This window comes from Garra rufa, chromosome 1 (genome assembly GCF_049309525.1).
Source record: "Garra rufa chromosome 1, GarRuf1.0, whole genome shotgun sequence".
Lineage (NCBI taxonomy): Eukaryota > Metazoa > Chordata > Actinopteri > Cypriniformes > Cyprinidae > Garra > Garra rufa.
The window spans coordinates 87,362,367-87,376,515 of record NC_133361.1 but is presented as its reverse complement, the minus strand read 5'-3'; the positions used below and the strand labels follow the sequence as shown (position 1 = coordinate 87,376,515).

Here is a 14,149-nt window from a genome sequence, read left to right as displayed (position 1 = left end):
CAAATTTCAGGAAACCTTGAGGTACGTATTTACTTAATTCAATAGTATATAACTTCCCTGTGATAGCCAAACTCAGTCTTTTCTGTAAAATGACACACTTTGTAATAGTACATCCCCCAAAAAAGTTTGAGTTATTGATTATACATCAAGAATAAAAAGAAAACAACAGTTCCATTACATTTCTTGATTAATGTTAAATTTTAAAACATTCTTTTATACAGGTTGAGATTGGTGAAGGTGTAGTAATACACAGTGAAAAATTGAAGAAGATACAGGCTAATTTAAAGGACAGCTTGTTTGTGAAAGAACTGGCAGTGTGCATTTGTGGAACAAGCACCCTGGCCAACCGTAGCCTGGAAGGAAAAAGTTGCCCCACCACAAAATCTGATCCTCGGCCCCCTCTGACACCTCACAAATTTAGAGCACTTAAAGGTAAGTTATGTGTGAAAAAATTATGCAACTGTTAAATGTTTTTCCAGTGTAAAATAGTTATCTGCATACATATGCATCTGTTTATACTTCATACGTATGTATGAAGACACATACATAAACATCATTGTGCATTCTAATATGAGTGTCTCACAATATAACACAAGCAAAGAGTGTGCTGTTCTAAATATCAGCACGGCTGTGATTTGACTGTGATTTGGCAGATAATCCAAACCACCCTTATATACAAACCAACAACACAATTTACACTAACTCAATCTAAAAGCCCTATAACAAAGAACTGCATATCAGCTCACTCTTGGAACAATAACTGGCCAGTGTTGATATGTATACAACTAACTGTTGTATACATTCTCGTTTGATAATTGAGAATTATTTTTATTATAATAATTACATATTATAGACACTTTTGATCACTGGCATGAACATACAGTTCTGGTGATAAATTTGTTTCTTGCAGAATTTGCAATACATAATTTGCCTAGTCAGTACATTCTAATGCTGATTTCATAGCACCACAATTGAAAAAGAAACCATAACTGTGTCAGTGTCATTATAGGATCAGTATAGAACAAAAAGAGTAACCATTTACCTTGGTTGTGAAAATGGAGGTTTATGAGATGCTACTACAGCAAACAAAATAACTGGTCTCTAACTGGATGTTTCTGACATTTACTCTGTTCATTTAATCTGTTGATTGTATTTTCTGTGCAAATGATTAATCAGCTTTGTGTATTTTTTCTAGGTTGCTTTCAAAAGTGGCTGGAGGGCAAAAATTTGGAGGAATCAGAGCTGAAGGCCAGAACATGAAAACTTGGGTGCTATGTAACAGAAAAAATTCAAGACATCAACAAAAAAATCAAGTCAAATAAGTGAATTAGCATGCTGCTGAAAACTGTTAGTTAGTAGTTAGTAGTTTTTATGTTTAGTTAGGTTATTACTGCCAGTGAATTACACCAAGTAATTTTTCTCATATAAATTTAAGGACACGAAAAAAACAAGTGTTTTAATGCATATTGTATAATAATATTAAATAATATTCACATAAATAAACAGAATCCTCCTCCTGAATGTTTTTGTGCTCCTTTCGTAAAGCAGAACAGGCTTTGGACATGTATTGTAACTGGAATTAGACATCAATAACTAGCTAAAAAATTGGGTGATCAAACCAGCTTCCAGCTTCCAGCTACCAGCTTCCAGCTACCATGTTCCAAAACACAGCTTGAGCTGGTCTAGCTGTTTTTCCAGTAGGGATGAAATCAATCTATGTTTTGACTGAAATGTGGTATTACAGTACATCTTTACGAAATATTTGGCTAATCACCATTAGTAAATTTTTGCAATACATAATTAATTCGCAAAACATCTCTCGTGAGGCATAAACATAATTAATAAAAGAAAAAAAAAATACTGTAGGACTTGTCACTTGCCATTGGAAGCTCCTTGAAGCAGCCTATGTTCCTGCTGGATCCTGCAGCTTAGCTGGCAACCTGGAGTCAGGGGGGAGGTTGGGAGGGGATACACCTTTCTACAGTATTTTGAAAGTGCCTGCAGTACCAGTTTTGGCCACAATCCTACATACGGTTCCTTTAAATATCAGTTGTTTTTAGAATACTTTCACAATTGAACTAAAATACTACTACAGTAAAAGTATACTTTTAACTAGTGTATTTATAGTGTATCATTTTTACAATTTTATTCAGCACAAAATATAAGATTGTACTACTAATGTACTTTCTTGTATTTAAGTGTTTTTAGTGCACTCAAGTACACTTTATTTTCACAAGGGATTGCAGCAGTAAGAGATCCATTCGTACTTGATATATATGCCTGGGTCGCTAAAGACCCGAATATGTAATGGTGATTGGCAAAACAGTCATGCATTTAAGGGTTAAATTAATCACAAATCTACTTTTAGTCAATCTGATGATCAGTTTACAATGTAAATATTAATTCAACCTCATTACTCCGTTTATTAAAGATTCAGAACAGTATGATACCTGATCTAGATTTTAAAACATTTATTAAAAATGAAAAAATACAAATCTAATTATGATTTTGTATGCATGAATACATCAGAAAAAGGATTTATAGAGAGTCTCTCTATCATTTAATATCACACAAAGACAGAGAGGAATAATAATAAACCCCAAATCCAGCACAGGGGGGTTCAGTGAATGTGGTGTTGAATGTGTGTAAGTGTGTGAGTGTGTGTGTGTCAGAGACACTGTAGAAGGACAGAGTGCCGGTCGACACGTCCACATACACTCCTGCTCGATTAGAGGATGAACGGACTGCAGGTATATAAGTGCAGTTACTATTGTGACGGACAATGAATCCGTTATCAGAGCAGGTCAGACTCCAGGATTTGTCATTGAGTCCAAACTCACTGTCCTCCCTCCCTCCTTTCCTATTTAATCCGTTATAAGAGAAGGTCTGACGGTTAGGGTTTAGAATCGCAGAAGATATGTATCCTCCTTTCCTGTTGATTCCTTTATATGACACTGATATATCAGCAGATCCACTCCATTCAGCCTCCCAGTAACAGCGTCCAGTCAGACTCTCTCTGCACAAAGCCTGAGGAATATAATCAAATCTCTCTGGATAATCAGGATATGGCTGATAGCCTCCCACACGTGTGATCTTCCTGTTCTCATCAGACAGAACGAGTCGACTATATGCTGTGTTTGGATCCAGTGAGAGATCACAGGCATCTGAACACAAGAAGAGAGAAACAACATAAAAGTGAAGATGTCTGAGTGTGTTTATAGCTTTGACTACATTTGCAGTCCTTAATGTCCTCAATATTTACAAATGTCCTGACTAATATAATGATTGGGATCTCGCTAGCAGTGCCGGTCCTAGACCTCTGGAGCCCCCCCCCACAAAATAAATAAATGAACAAATAAAAATAAAATTTACATACATTCAAGAGATTCCAATAGTGAAACACATTACATCAAAAGTGGAATGGCATCTACACTAATATTAGTCTGTCTCATTTTTATTCCGTGGTCCCTTTAGCCACCTGGACCCAGTCTATATCCAGATCAGATGGTCACTGCAGTCCCCCGGATCCTGTCCAGATGGTGGATCAGCACCTAGAGACTACCTCAACAATCCTGAATGTCAGCAGAGACCGAGACTAGATGAGACCAAGAGACAGATCCCCAGCGAGGGCCTCATCAACTATACGGCCATTAGGGTTGGGCACCGAAACCTGGTGCCAATACGACACCGGTACCCATATGACCGGTATGCATCGGACCGAATCAGAACGCGGATTGCTGGTGCCTCATTTCGGTGCCACTTAAATGCCTGAACTGTCGATTGAAATTTTTGTCTTTTGGTGTTATGACATGGATGTAAGAAGCATTGATTTATCAACATGCATGATCGCTAGTTAAATTTAAATACTGCATTCATGGGGTGTCAGAATGTTCGGAAAACTTATCTGAATGAGAAAACTCACGTGAACATCGTAAAGCTGTGATGATACAAATCCAAGACATCTTTGTAGTTACTGTGCATTTTCACATTGTGAATTAAAAGCACAAATCCAAATTGTCGGGAAATTAGACCATCCGAAAAGCGCATGAATGCAGCAACTATCGTTACACTTGCTCTGACTGCAGCAGGTGGTCTGCCGTTAGCTTAGCTAGCTACATTAAACGTAAGCGCTTAACTTAAAATGCCAAAAACTAAACGTTCTAAAGTGTGGCTATATTTCACAAGAAATGATTCAGACACCGCAATGTGCAGCAAATGTTTTACAAAAGCTGCATGTAAAGGGGGAAACATGTCAAATCTAATGAAACATTTGAGGGCACATGGAATAAACTTGAAAGCAGAGGGATGTACCGTGTTTGACAGTTTGCGGACATCAGCCGAGATATGCACTTTAAAGTCCTGTTCTGAATCAAATGATTCACTATACGTACTTTTAAGTTTCGATTTGATGATTCATGATATGCGCATTGAATGGGGCATTGAGATCCCGTTCTGAATCAATTGATTTGCGATTCGATTGGAGCGCTTCGAGGCAGTGAATCATTTTGCGACGCAGTGGTTTACTAATTCGTAAATAGTTTCAAAAAGCTCTGTTGGTACTTTGCTTACTTTCTCTATAATTTTTTTTGTTGTTTGAAATTAAATCATTACAATTAATAAGCCTAACTAGACAGTTTTCATATTAAAAATGTTTCATGACATGACACGTAACAGATTACACTAACAGTTTGGTCAACCTCAAATTGTTGAAATTTGAAGCTGTTAAATTATTGTCGTTGGGTTAGGTGGATTAGGTTTTATTGTTGTTCTGTTTTGTATTTACTTAAATATTAATGTATACTTTAAACAGTTATTACATTGCTCAATTTAAAGAACTTTTTGTAAAAAGTATCGGTTCAGGCACAGTTTTGGCACCGGTACCATTTTAAAAGTAGCGATCTGGCCCCGGAATCGAAAAAACCCCAAACGATACCCAAACCTAATTATTAGCCTCCAATTTTTAAATTGTAAAATTCCATAAATTGATCAATAAAATAAGATCAAATCAGTCACAAATGAACTGTAACTACACATACACAATAAGCTGTGGATACTTAAATTGATTAAACCCGTAGCCTTGAAAAAATTAAGTAAGTATACAGAACTCAGATTAACTTGTTAGTTTTAACCCCCTGGGGTTGACAAACGCTCCGGTGCATTTTGTGGCAGTTTCTCGAATAACCCCAAAAGGAACTTCAATTACTCCGTCATTTAGCAATACATCATTTAGCAATACATCAATCGAATCTGTAAAGGGTCTACTTTTATTTGTATACACTCATAATAACAATTGTGATTTTGCAAAATAAAGAAAACAAACAGGGTGTGCTGTCTGCCGTGTTGATCTAGTGACAAATCTAGTGAGATAATGCAGAGGAAGAGTTTAGCTTCTTTCACATATACTGTACTCACTGGTAAATTACCAGTAAATTACAGTTAAAAACTCATGTTTGAATAGGACCTTTTCAAAAATTAGTTCTGGCAATCATATCGTTCTTATGGAGATTACATGATTACTCTGAGCTGTTTACAAAGCTCCGCTGCTTTTCAAATAGCTTTTCTATGTAAATATGATAGATTTTAGATTTTACATCTTTGACCGCCTTGCAGCTTTTTCAATATGTCACGCTCGAGACCAGGGCGGCTTTTCCATTCATCTGGGTTGCACCTTTGTAGTTTGATATTATATTATGCGCACCTTGTGTTTATAAGAGCAAAAACTTCTGGTTGGCTAGTAATGTTAGTTTGGTTGAGAATTAGAGCTCTGTATATCAGATACCATTGGTAGGCCAACACATGAACTTGAACATGATATCAAGATTTATTTATTTTTTTAACCATAGGACACTTTTTTTTCCGCAGCCAAATGCTCTATGCTGGAGATCTGGCATGATGTTGGAGAACTTTAAGCCCTGTGTTTCAAAGATAAAATTAAATGAATTTCTAATTATTACATTAAAATAAAAATGTAAATTCTGTACAAATATCAGAAATCGTAAAAAAAAAACAGCCTAGGCTGGTTGTTGCTGGTCAACCAGCCTGATTTTAGCTGGTCAGGCTGGGAAACCACCAGCTAAAACCAGCCTGACCAGGTTGGGAGACCAGCTAAAACCAGCTACTTCCAGCTTAAACCAGCTACAACCAGCCTAGGCACACACTTGCATCCACACACACACACACACACACACACACACACACACACACACACACACACATTCTAACCTTTGTGATGAGTCACATTGATATGCTCCGCTCATGTTTGTTCCCATTCCCGAGGGATGTGGGGCAAAGCGTTTATGTGCTCTGCCCATTGCTGCGGTCTCCTTGAGCCCTGACTAGATAGTGCTGTCTTCCCTCTCTGTGTTTCTAAGTAGACAGCCCATTCTCTGTGGTCTGGGTAGTTTTAGCCGGTTCCACCTCTGATAGCCCTTCCTACACACATATCTATCTGAAGATATCCATGTGCTAGCTTAGCGACTACTGCCCTTCCTAGGGTCTGAAGTAGTGGTCTCCTTGAGCCCTTGCCTAGAAAGCGACTTTCTGTGGTCTGGGCAGCTTCACAGAAAGTGCAAGATGGGGAACGTCTCGGGTTACCCATGTAACCATGGTTTCCCAAAAGGGGACCGACATTCTGTGTCCCCTTGCCATGTCTTCAGCCTGCTTGTTTACATCTCAGACAATGGTGCACATTCAACAGGTGCCCTTTTGTACTCTTGGGTACCCACCTATGACGTCACGGGATATGTGGACCAATAGGATTGAAGTTGTTTTACACATGCTTCAGGCACCGAATCATGCGGCTGCATTCTCCAAAGTGTCCACCAGGTCCACCTTTGTTTCGTTGTTATGTATCAAGGTGCACACCAGTAGTGTTTTTATCTAAGGCATGTTTATAAAAGCGACTTAAATGTCCTAATTAAACTATGGCCTAAACCTGGCTTAACCTAAGCCCTGTCTATGAAACTGGGCCTAAGGGTTTTATGTATAATGATTTTAATATCACTTTCATAATGCATTTAATTTCAGCAATAAGATGTATACTGAATTTGGTCTCTATCATCTTAGTCCATTATGCCACTTTTTTCGGTATGGGAGGAAAAGTGAAGGACTGGAATAGAGAACCAGTGACCTAAAGGATTGCATTAATTTAATTTCATTGTACTTATACAATGACAATAAAGATTCAATTCAATTCAATTAGATGACAATGTTTGCAACTGTTAAAGGAACCGTATGTAGGATTGTGGCCAAAACTGGTACTGCAATCACTTTCAAAATACTGTAGAACGGTGTATCATGATGTATCAAATGAACATGATTTCTTAGTGACATGTCAGGGCCATTATATGATTAACTGAAATAAATTTCTTACATGCAGTTCCTTTAAATTGAATTGATGGAGAAAACTGGTTAATTTTGTGTTTTTATCCTTTGAGAAGATGCTTTGCCTAATTATTCACAACAGCGTGTTGATTTGCTATAACAGATGCTCTCCACTCTTCCCCCTCCGCTCTGCAGCATGTGTGTGTGTGTGTGTGTGTGTGTGTGTGTGTGTGCGTGCGTGCGTGCGTGCGTGCGTGCGTGCGTGCGTGCGTGTCATGATCGGGGCTGTGGGTTTTCCCTCAGCCACCTGAGGTCGCTGTTTGCACTGCACTCTGATTCATCACGTCTGTTTTGTCATTAACACTGATTCACACACAGCTGTTCACTATCTGGACTCTGTATAAGAACACTCACTCTTCATTCCGTTTTCAGGTCTGCATTGTCTTGTGTCTTTGATGTACTTTTGTGTTCCTGATATCCCTGGTTTTTGATCTTGTTCTTGGTTTTGTTATTTTGTGTTTTAGTTATTAGTTTTGTGCCGTGTTGGCCTTTTGTCTTGGTTTGTTTATTTGTTTTATTAAAACACCTTTCTCCCTGCATTTGGACCCAGACCCTTATTCCTAACGTGACAGAATGCAGACCTCCACATTGGGTCCAGCGGGGGAGATGTCATTTGAGGCGGCGTCGGCCGCTCGGTTTGAGACCATTTACGCCTGTTTGGCAGCTATGGATGCCCTTAATGCTGAGGCGGCACGGACGCGCCCCTACTTTATGGCGAGGGCGGAGGCGTTTTTTCGAGGAAGGACGTCTGCTCACTCTGTGCCTGATGTGGTGGTGACCGCTCTCGCTGTTCCTGAGGCGGCGGCGACCGCTCTCTCTGTTCCGGACGCGGGGGCGACCGCTCTCTCTGTTCCGGACGCGGCGGTGACCGCGCTCTCTGTTCCGGACGCGGCGGTGACCGCGCTCTCTGTTCCGGACGCGGCGGTGACCGCGCTCTCTGTTCCTGACGCGGCGGTGACCCCGCTCTCTGTTCCGGACGCGGCGGTGACCGCGCTCTCTGTTCCGGACGCGGCGGTGACCGCGCTCTCTGTTCCGGACGCGGCGGTGACCGCGCTCTCTGTTCCGGACGCGGCGGTGACCGCGCTCTCTGTTCCGGACGCGGCGGTGACCGCGCTCTCTGTTCCGGACGCGGCGGTGACCGCGCTCTCTGTTCCTCTAGCGGCGAGGCCAGCTCGCGTTCCTCTGACGGCGGTGCCCGCGGACGTTCCTCTGGCGGCGAGGCCAGTTCACGTTCCTCTGACTGCGGTGCCCGCGGACGTTCCACTGGCGGCGAGGCCAGCTCACGTTCCTCTGGCGGCGAGACCAGCTCACGTTCCACTGGCTGCGGTGCCCGCGGACATTCCACTGGCGGCGAGGCCAGCTCACGTTCCACTGGCGGCGAGGCCAGCTCACGTTCCACTGGCGGCGAGGCCAGCTCACGTTCCACTGGCGGCGAGGCCAGCTCACGTTCCTCTGGCGGCGGTGTCCGCTCACGTTCCTCCGCTGCACGGGCCTGGCCCGCCATCCCTCCCCCTGATGCACCTTCCACCGTTCCTCCTCCCTCCAGAATTTTTGTTTTGGGAACGTCTGGTAGCCGTTCCCTAGAGAGGGGGTACTGTCATGATCGGGGCTGTGGGTTTTCCCTCAGCCACCTGAGGTCGCTGTTTGCACTGCACTCTGATTCATCACGTCTGTTTTGTCATTAACACTGATTCACACACAGCTGTTCACTATCTGGACTCTGTATAAGAACACTCACTCTTCATTCCGTTTTCAGGTCTGCATTGTCTTGTGTCTTTGATGTACTTTTGTGTTCCTGATATCCCTGGTTTTTGATCTTGTTCTTGGTTTTGTTATTTTGTGTTTTAGTTATTAGTTTTGTGCCGTGTTGGCCTTTTGTCTTGGTTTGTTTATTTGTTTTATTAAAACACCTTTCTCCCTGCATTTGGACCCAGACCCTTATTCCTAACGTGACAGTGCGTGCGTGCGTGCGTGTGTGCGTGTGTGTGTGTGTGTGTGTGTGTGTTTGTAGACCTACATTTTTGTAGTCCTGCTGTCATCATGATCTCTCCTCCATAATCCATACTATAAACACAAAAACACACATTAATGTAGATCTGCATGAGTCACACACATGTTCAGTATGTCAGTATTAGCGTTTGACATACGTGAGTATCTGCAGTTTACAGTTTGGATCCTCCAGTTTGTGGTTGAGCAGCTGGACTCCTGAATCTCCTGGGTGATTGTAGCTCAGATCCAGCTCTCTCAGGTGTGAGGGGTTTGAACTCAGAGCTGAAGACAAATAACCACAGCCTTCCTTTGTCACCATACAACCAGACAACCTACACACACACACACACACACACACACACACACACACACACACACACACACACACACAGTCAAGATCATCTACAGACCATCTTTGTGTACATTAACAGTTTTCCATACGTTATATTTGTCCCAAATCATTGTTAATTACTGTTAATTACTTAGTAATGATATGAAAACATGCACTTCGGTATGCTGTTCATACACCATTTCACTGATGTTTTAAATCTGCATCTGAAGTGTCCGGCATGAATTTTTGCAGATAGTTCTAGCAATCAACTATTGGTGCTTATAATTTAGCAAAACGGATACACACAGACACATAACAACATTGTGACCAGCTGACTGTAAATGATCTTTTATATGTTCATAAATACCTCAGTTTCTGCACCTGACAGTTTAAACTATTTAGTCCATCAGAAATAAACTTTACACCAGAGTCCTGCAGTCATTGTTACTCAGATCCAGCTCTCTCAGGACAGAGTTTGGGGATTGTAGAGCTGATGACAAACTCTCACAACACTGAGCAGTATGATTACAGACAGCAAGACTGAAATAGAGCAGAACACACACATCAGTCAAATCATCTACAGACACACATGAACATTGTGACCAGCTGACTGTAAATGATCTTACATGTTCTTAAATACCTCAGTTTCTGCAGCTGACAGTTTGGACTCTTCAGTCCATCAAAAATAAGCTTTACACCAGAGTCCTGCAGGTCATTGTTACTCAGATCCAGCTCTCTCAGGACAGAGTTTGAGGACTGTAGAGCTGATGACAAACTCTCACAACACTGAGCAGTGAGATTACAGCCAGCAAGACTGAAAGAGAGCAGAAAACACACATCAACAGTCAAATCATCTGCGCGCGCGCACACACACACGCACACACACACAGTCGGATCGTCTACAGACACAGTCGGATCATCTACAGACACAATCGGATCATCTACAGACACACACAATTGGATCATCTACAGACACAATCAGATCGTCTACAGACAGACAGTCGGATCGTCTACAGACAGACAGTCGGATCGTCTACAGACACATAGTCGGATCGTCTGCAGACAGACACAGTCGGATCATCTACAGACAGACAGTCGGATCGTCTACAGACAGACAGTCGGATCGTCTACAGACAGACAGTCGGATCGTCTACAGACAGACAGTCGGATCGTCTACAGACACATAGTCGGATCGTCTGCAGACAGACACAGTCGGATCATCTACAGACAGACAGTCGGATCGTCTACAGACAGACAGTCGGATCATCTACAGACAGACAGTCGGATCGTCTACAGACAGACAGTCGGATCGTCTACAGACACATAGTCGGATCGTCTACAGACAGTCGGATCGTCTACAGACACACAGTCGGATCATCTACAGACAGACAGTCGGATCGTCTACAGACAGACAGTCGGATCGTCTACAGACACATAGTCGGATCGTCTACAGACAGTCGGATCGTCTACAGACAGACACAGTCGGATCATCTACAGACACACAGTCGGATCGTCTACACACAGTCGGATCGTCTACAGACACATAGTCGGATCGTCTACAGACAGACACAGTCGGATCATCTACAGACACACAGTCGGATCGTCTACAGACACATAGTCGGATCGTCTACAGACAGACAGTCGGATCGTCTGCAGACACATAGTCGGATCGTCTACAGACAGACACAGTCGGATCATCTACAGACACAGTCAGATCGTCTACAGACAGACAGTCGGATCGTCTACAGACACAGTCGGATCGTCTACACACAGACAGTCAGATCGTCTACAGACACATAGTCGGATCGTCTACAGACAGACAGTCGGATCGTCTGCAGACACATAGTCGGATCGTCTAAAGACACACAGTCGGATCATCTACAGACACACAGTCGGATCATCTACAGACACACAGTCGGATCGTCTTCAAACACAAAGTCGGATCGTCTACAGACAGACAGTCGGATCGTCTGCAGACACATAGTCGGATCGTCTAAAGACACACAGTCGGATCATCTACAGATACACAGTCGGATCATCTACAGACACACACAGTCGGATCATCTACAGACACATCAATATTGTGACCAGCTGACTGTAAATGATCTTTCATGTTCTTAAATACCTCAGTTTCTTCAGGTGACAGTTTGGACTCTTCAGTCCATCAAAAATAAGCTTCACTCCAGAGTTCTGCAGGTCATTGTTACTCAGATCCAGCTCTCTCAGGACACCGTTTGGGGATTGTAGAGCTGATGACAAACTCTCACAACACTGAGCAGTGACATTACAGACAGCAAGACTGAAAGAGAGCAGAACACACACATCAACATTTCATCTGCAGAATCACACAGACAAATGATCTACAGACACACATCAACATTGTGATCAGCTGACTAAATAAATACCTCAGTATCTGCAGCTGACTGTTTGGACTCTTCAGTCCATCAGAAATCAACTTTACACCAGAGTCCTGCAGGTGATTGTTACTCAGATGCAGCTCTCTCAGGACAGAGTTTGAGGATTGTAGAGCTGATGACACAATTTCACAATCCTGATCTGAAAGATCACAGGCAGAAAATCTGGAAGAGATTAAATAAAATGTAAAAAATAAAGTTATGAAGACATGTACAGAGGGTTGCCAGTTTTCTGCTCTCAGATAATGGAGGATGGCAAGAGCTGAACACTAAATCACAAATAAAATGAGATAATCTGACTATTTTATCATTCAGTTTGATTCATATCTGAGATCAGATGAGCTCCTGAACGTTCCTTCAGCTAATTCATATTTAAAATTTAGCTAAATCTTGCTTTGCTTTATTGACTTTATTTAATGTCATGGCTATTTAAGGTCAAATGAGATGTGTTGAATAAATGCTTGAAATGTAGTTTAAGCTTCACGGTAAGAAACAGAGATGTATTCACTGAGTAATGCATGTAGAAATAGAATCCTTTATAAAAGAGCCTTGAATAAGTGCATGTTGAGAATAAAACAGTTAAATTTAATTCACTATTAGCTGCGACTCCAGTGGATTAACATCAATTTTTTGAAGTGCAAAATACAAATGTTTGATGTATACATTTAATAATTCTGAAACAGAAATAGAAAACATCCTCATGTTTAAACTCACTAGTTTGCTCATTATATTTAACATGTGATGTAAATTAGAGATTGATTGTGCATTATTACAGAAATTTGTGAGATTGTGATGAACTGAAGCGAGTTGCAGTTGTTTAGTGATTATAAAGGGAGCACTCTTTGTGTACTCTCTAGCCTAGACATAATTGTATAAAACAATTGTATAAAACTCTTGGTTTTCATGCTGCTAAGACATGCACACTGCAGTGATTCAGGAATTACATCCAGAGGCGGACAGTAGCAAAAGTGTTTTTACTCTGCTGTAAAATTACTTTTCAAGTGTCTGTACTTTAAGTGTTTTTCTTTAGAAAACTTTACTTCACACCCATCCAAAGCATAATATTGTACTTTTTACTGCACTAGGTTTCATGTTAAATATAATTAAATACTTAATTACATTAGAAATCTATTACTTTTTTTACTTTTACTCAAGGAAAAGTAATTCAAAGATTTACTTGAGTACAAGAAAGTACTACATTTTTATGTTAATAAGTATTAAAGGTTAAAAAAAAAAAAAAAAAAAAAAAGTACTTTTATTAAAATACAAAAATATAATCTGTGGAAATAGATGTGCATTAAGGCTAGAGCAGTTCACTAATTTCATAAGCACCTCAGGGATTTCATTCTGTTACCGGCCCTGATCTGCAGTTAGAAACACTCATCTGCATCAGACACTCTCTGTATGAAAGAGTGGCGATTCACATTTTTTATTATCTAAAAGAAGAACATAAAACAAGGTTTTAGAAAACTTTTTGATCAATTTTGAAAACCCAACCATGCATAAAAATGATTATTATTATTTATAACAAATTTTCACTGTAATACTGACAGTGTCTTATTGAAATGGTTCTGAATTATGAATCAAAGCATGATCATACATTAATAACATCTTTACTGTCATTATTAGTCCTGCATAGATTTGGTCTTCCACATATTATGTAGCTTGAATATAGTCCATCAGTTTTAGACACTACAAAGCTAAATTGTACCTTAAATGTTGTGAATCAAGGGCTGTTTTCTTTAGTCATTCAGAGAAATGCATCACATCTGAGTTTGCAAGAGTCATTTTCATAAGGTTAACATGTAAATGGAGAGATAACACATATTTCATTAAATGACAAAACTCTTAGGTTGTATTGAGTTGAATAATTCATGTACATGTGTGACCTGCTGAAAATGTGTTTTAATGTTTTTAGTAGTGACATTAATTTAATCACAATTCTGAAAGAGTAAATGTGTCAGAAAACTAGACCTATATCACTCATAATATTCTCATTGACACTAATCTACCTTTCTCTCATTTTATTTAG

General features: G+C 40.7%; 2 protein-coding genes across 2 annotated transcripts in view; one reads left to right on the top strand and one right to left on the bottom strand.

The window, feature by feature from the left end:
- The window catches only part of LOC141340027 (uncharacterized), a 158,193-nt gene that overhangs the window by 133,376 nt on the left and 10,668 nt on the right, over positions 1–14,149 (top strand). The window lies entirely within an intron of this gene.
- On the bottom strand, positions 2,536–9,691 carry LOC141342765 (stonustoxin subunit beta-like). Its single transcript, XM_073847298.1, has 3 exons — positions 9,531–9,691; positions 9,401–9,447; positions 2,536–3,164 (listed from the first exon to the last, which is right to left on the bottom strand). Exons 1-3 carry the CDS (start codon positions 9,689–9,691, stop codon positions 2,557–2,559), a joined length of 816 nt encoding a protein of 271 aa, XP_073703399.1. The 3' UTR covers positions 2,536–2,556.

Excerpts from the sequence above, each read along its gene's own strand:
- LOC141342765 (XM_073847298.1), bottom strand. The coding sequence starts at position 9,691 with ATGGTGACAAAGGAAGGCTGTGGTTATTTGTCTTCAGCTCTGAGTTCA. Across the intron at positions 9,448-9,530 it reads TGTAAACTGCAGATACTCAC|TATGGATTATGGAGGAGAGA; the intron begins GTATGTCAAACG and ends TTGTGTTTATAG. Across the intron at positions 3,165-9,400 it reads GACAGCAGGACTACAAAAAT|ATGCCTGTGATCTCTCACTG; the intron begins GTAGGTCTACAA and ends TCTTGTGTTCAG.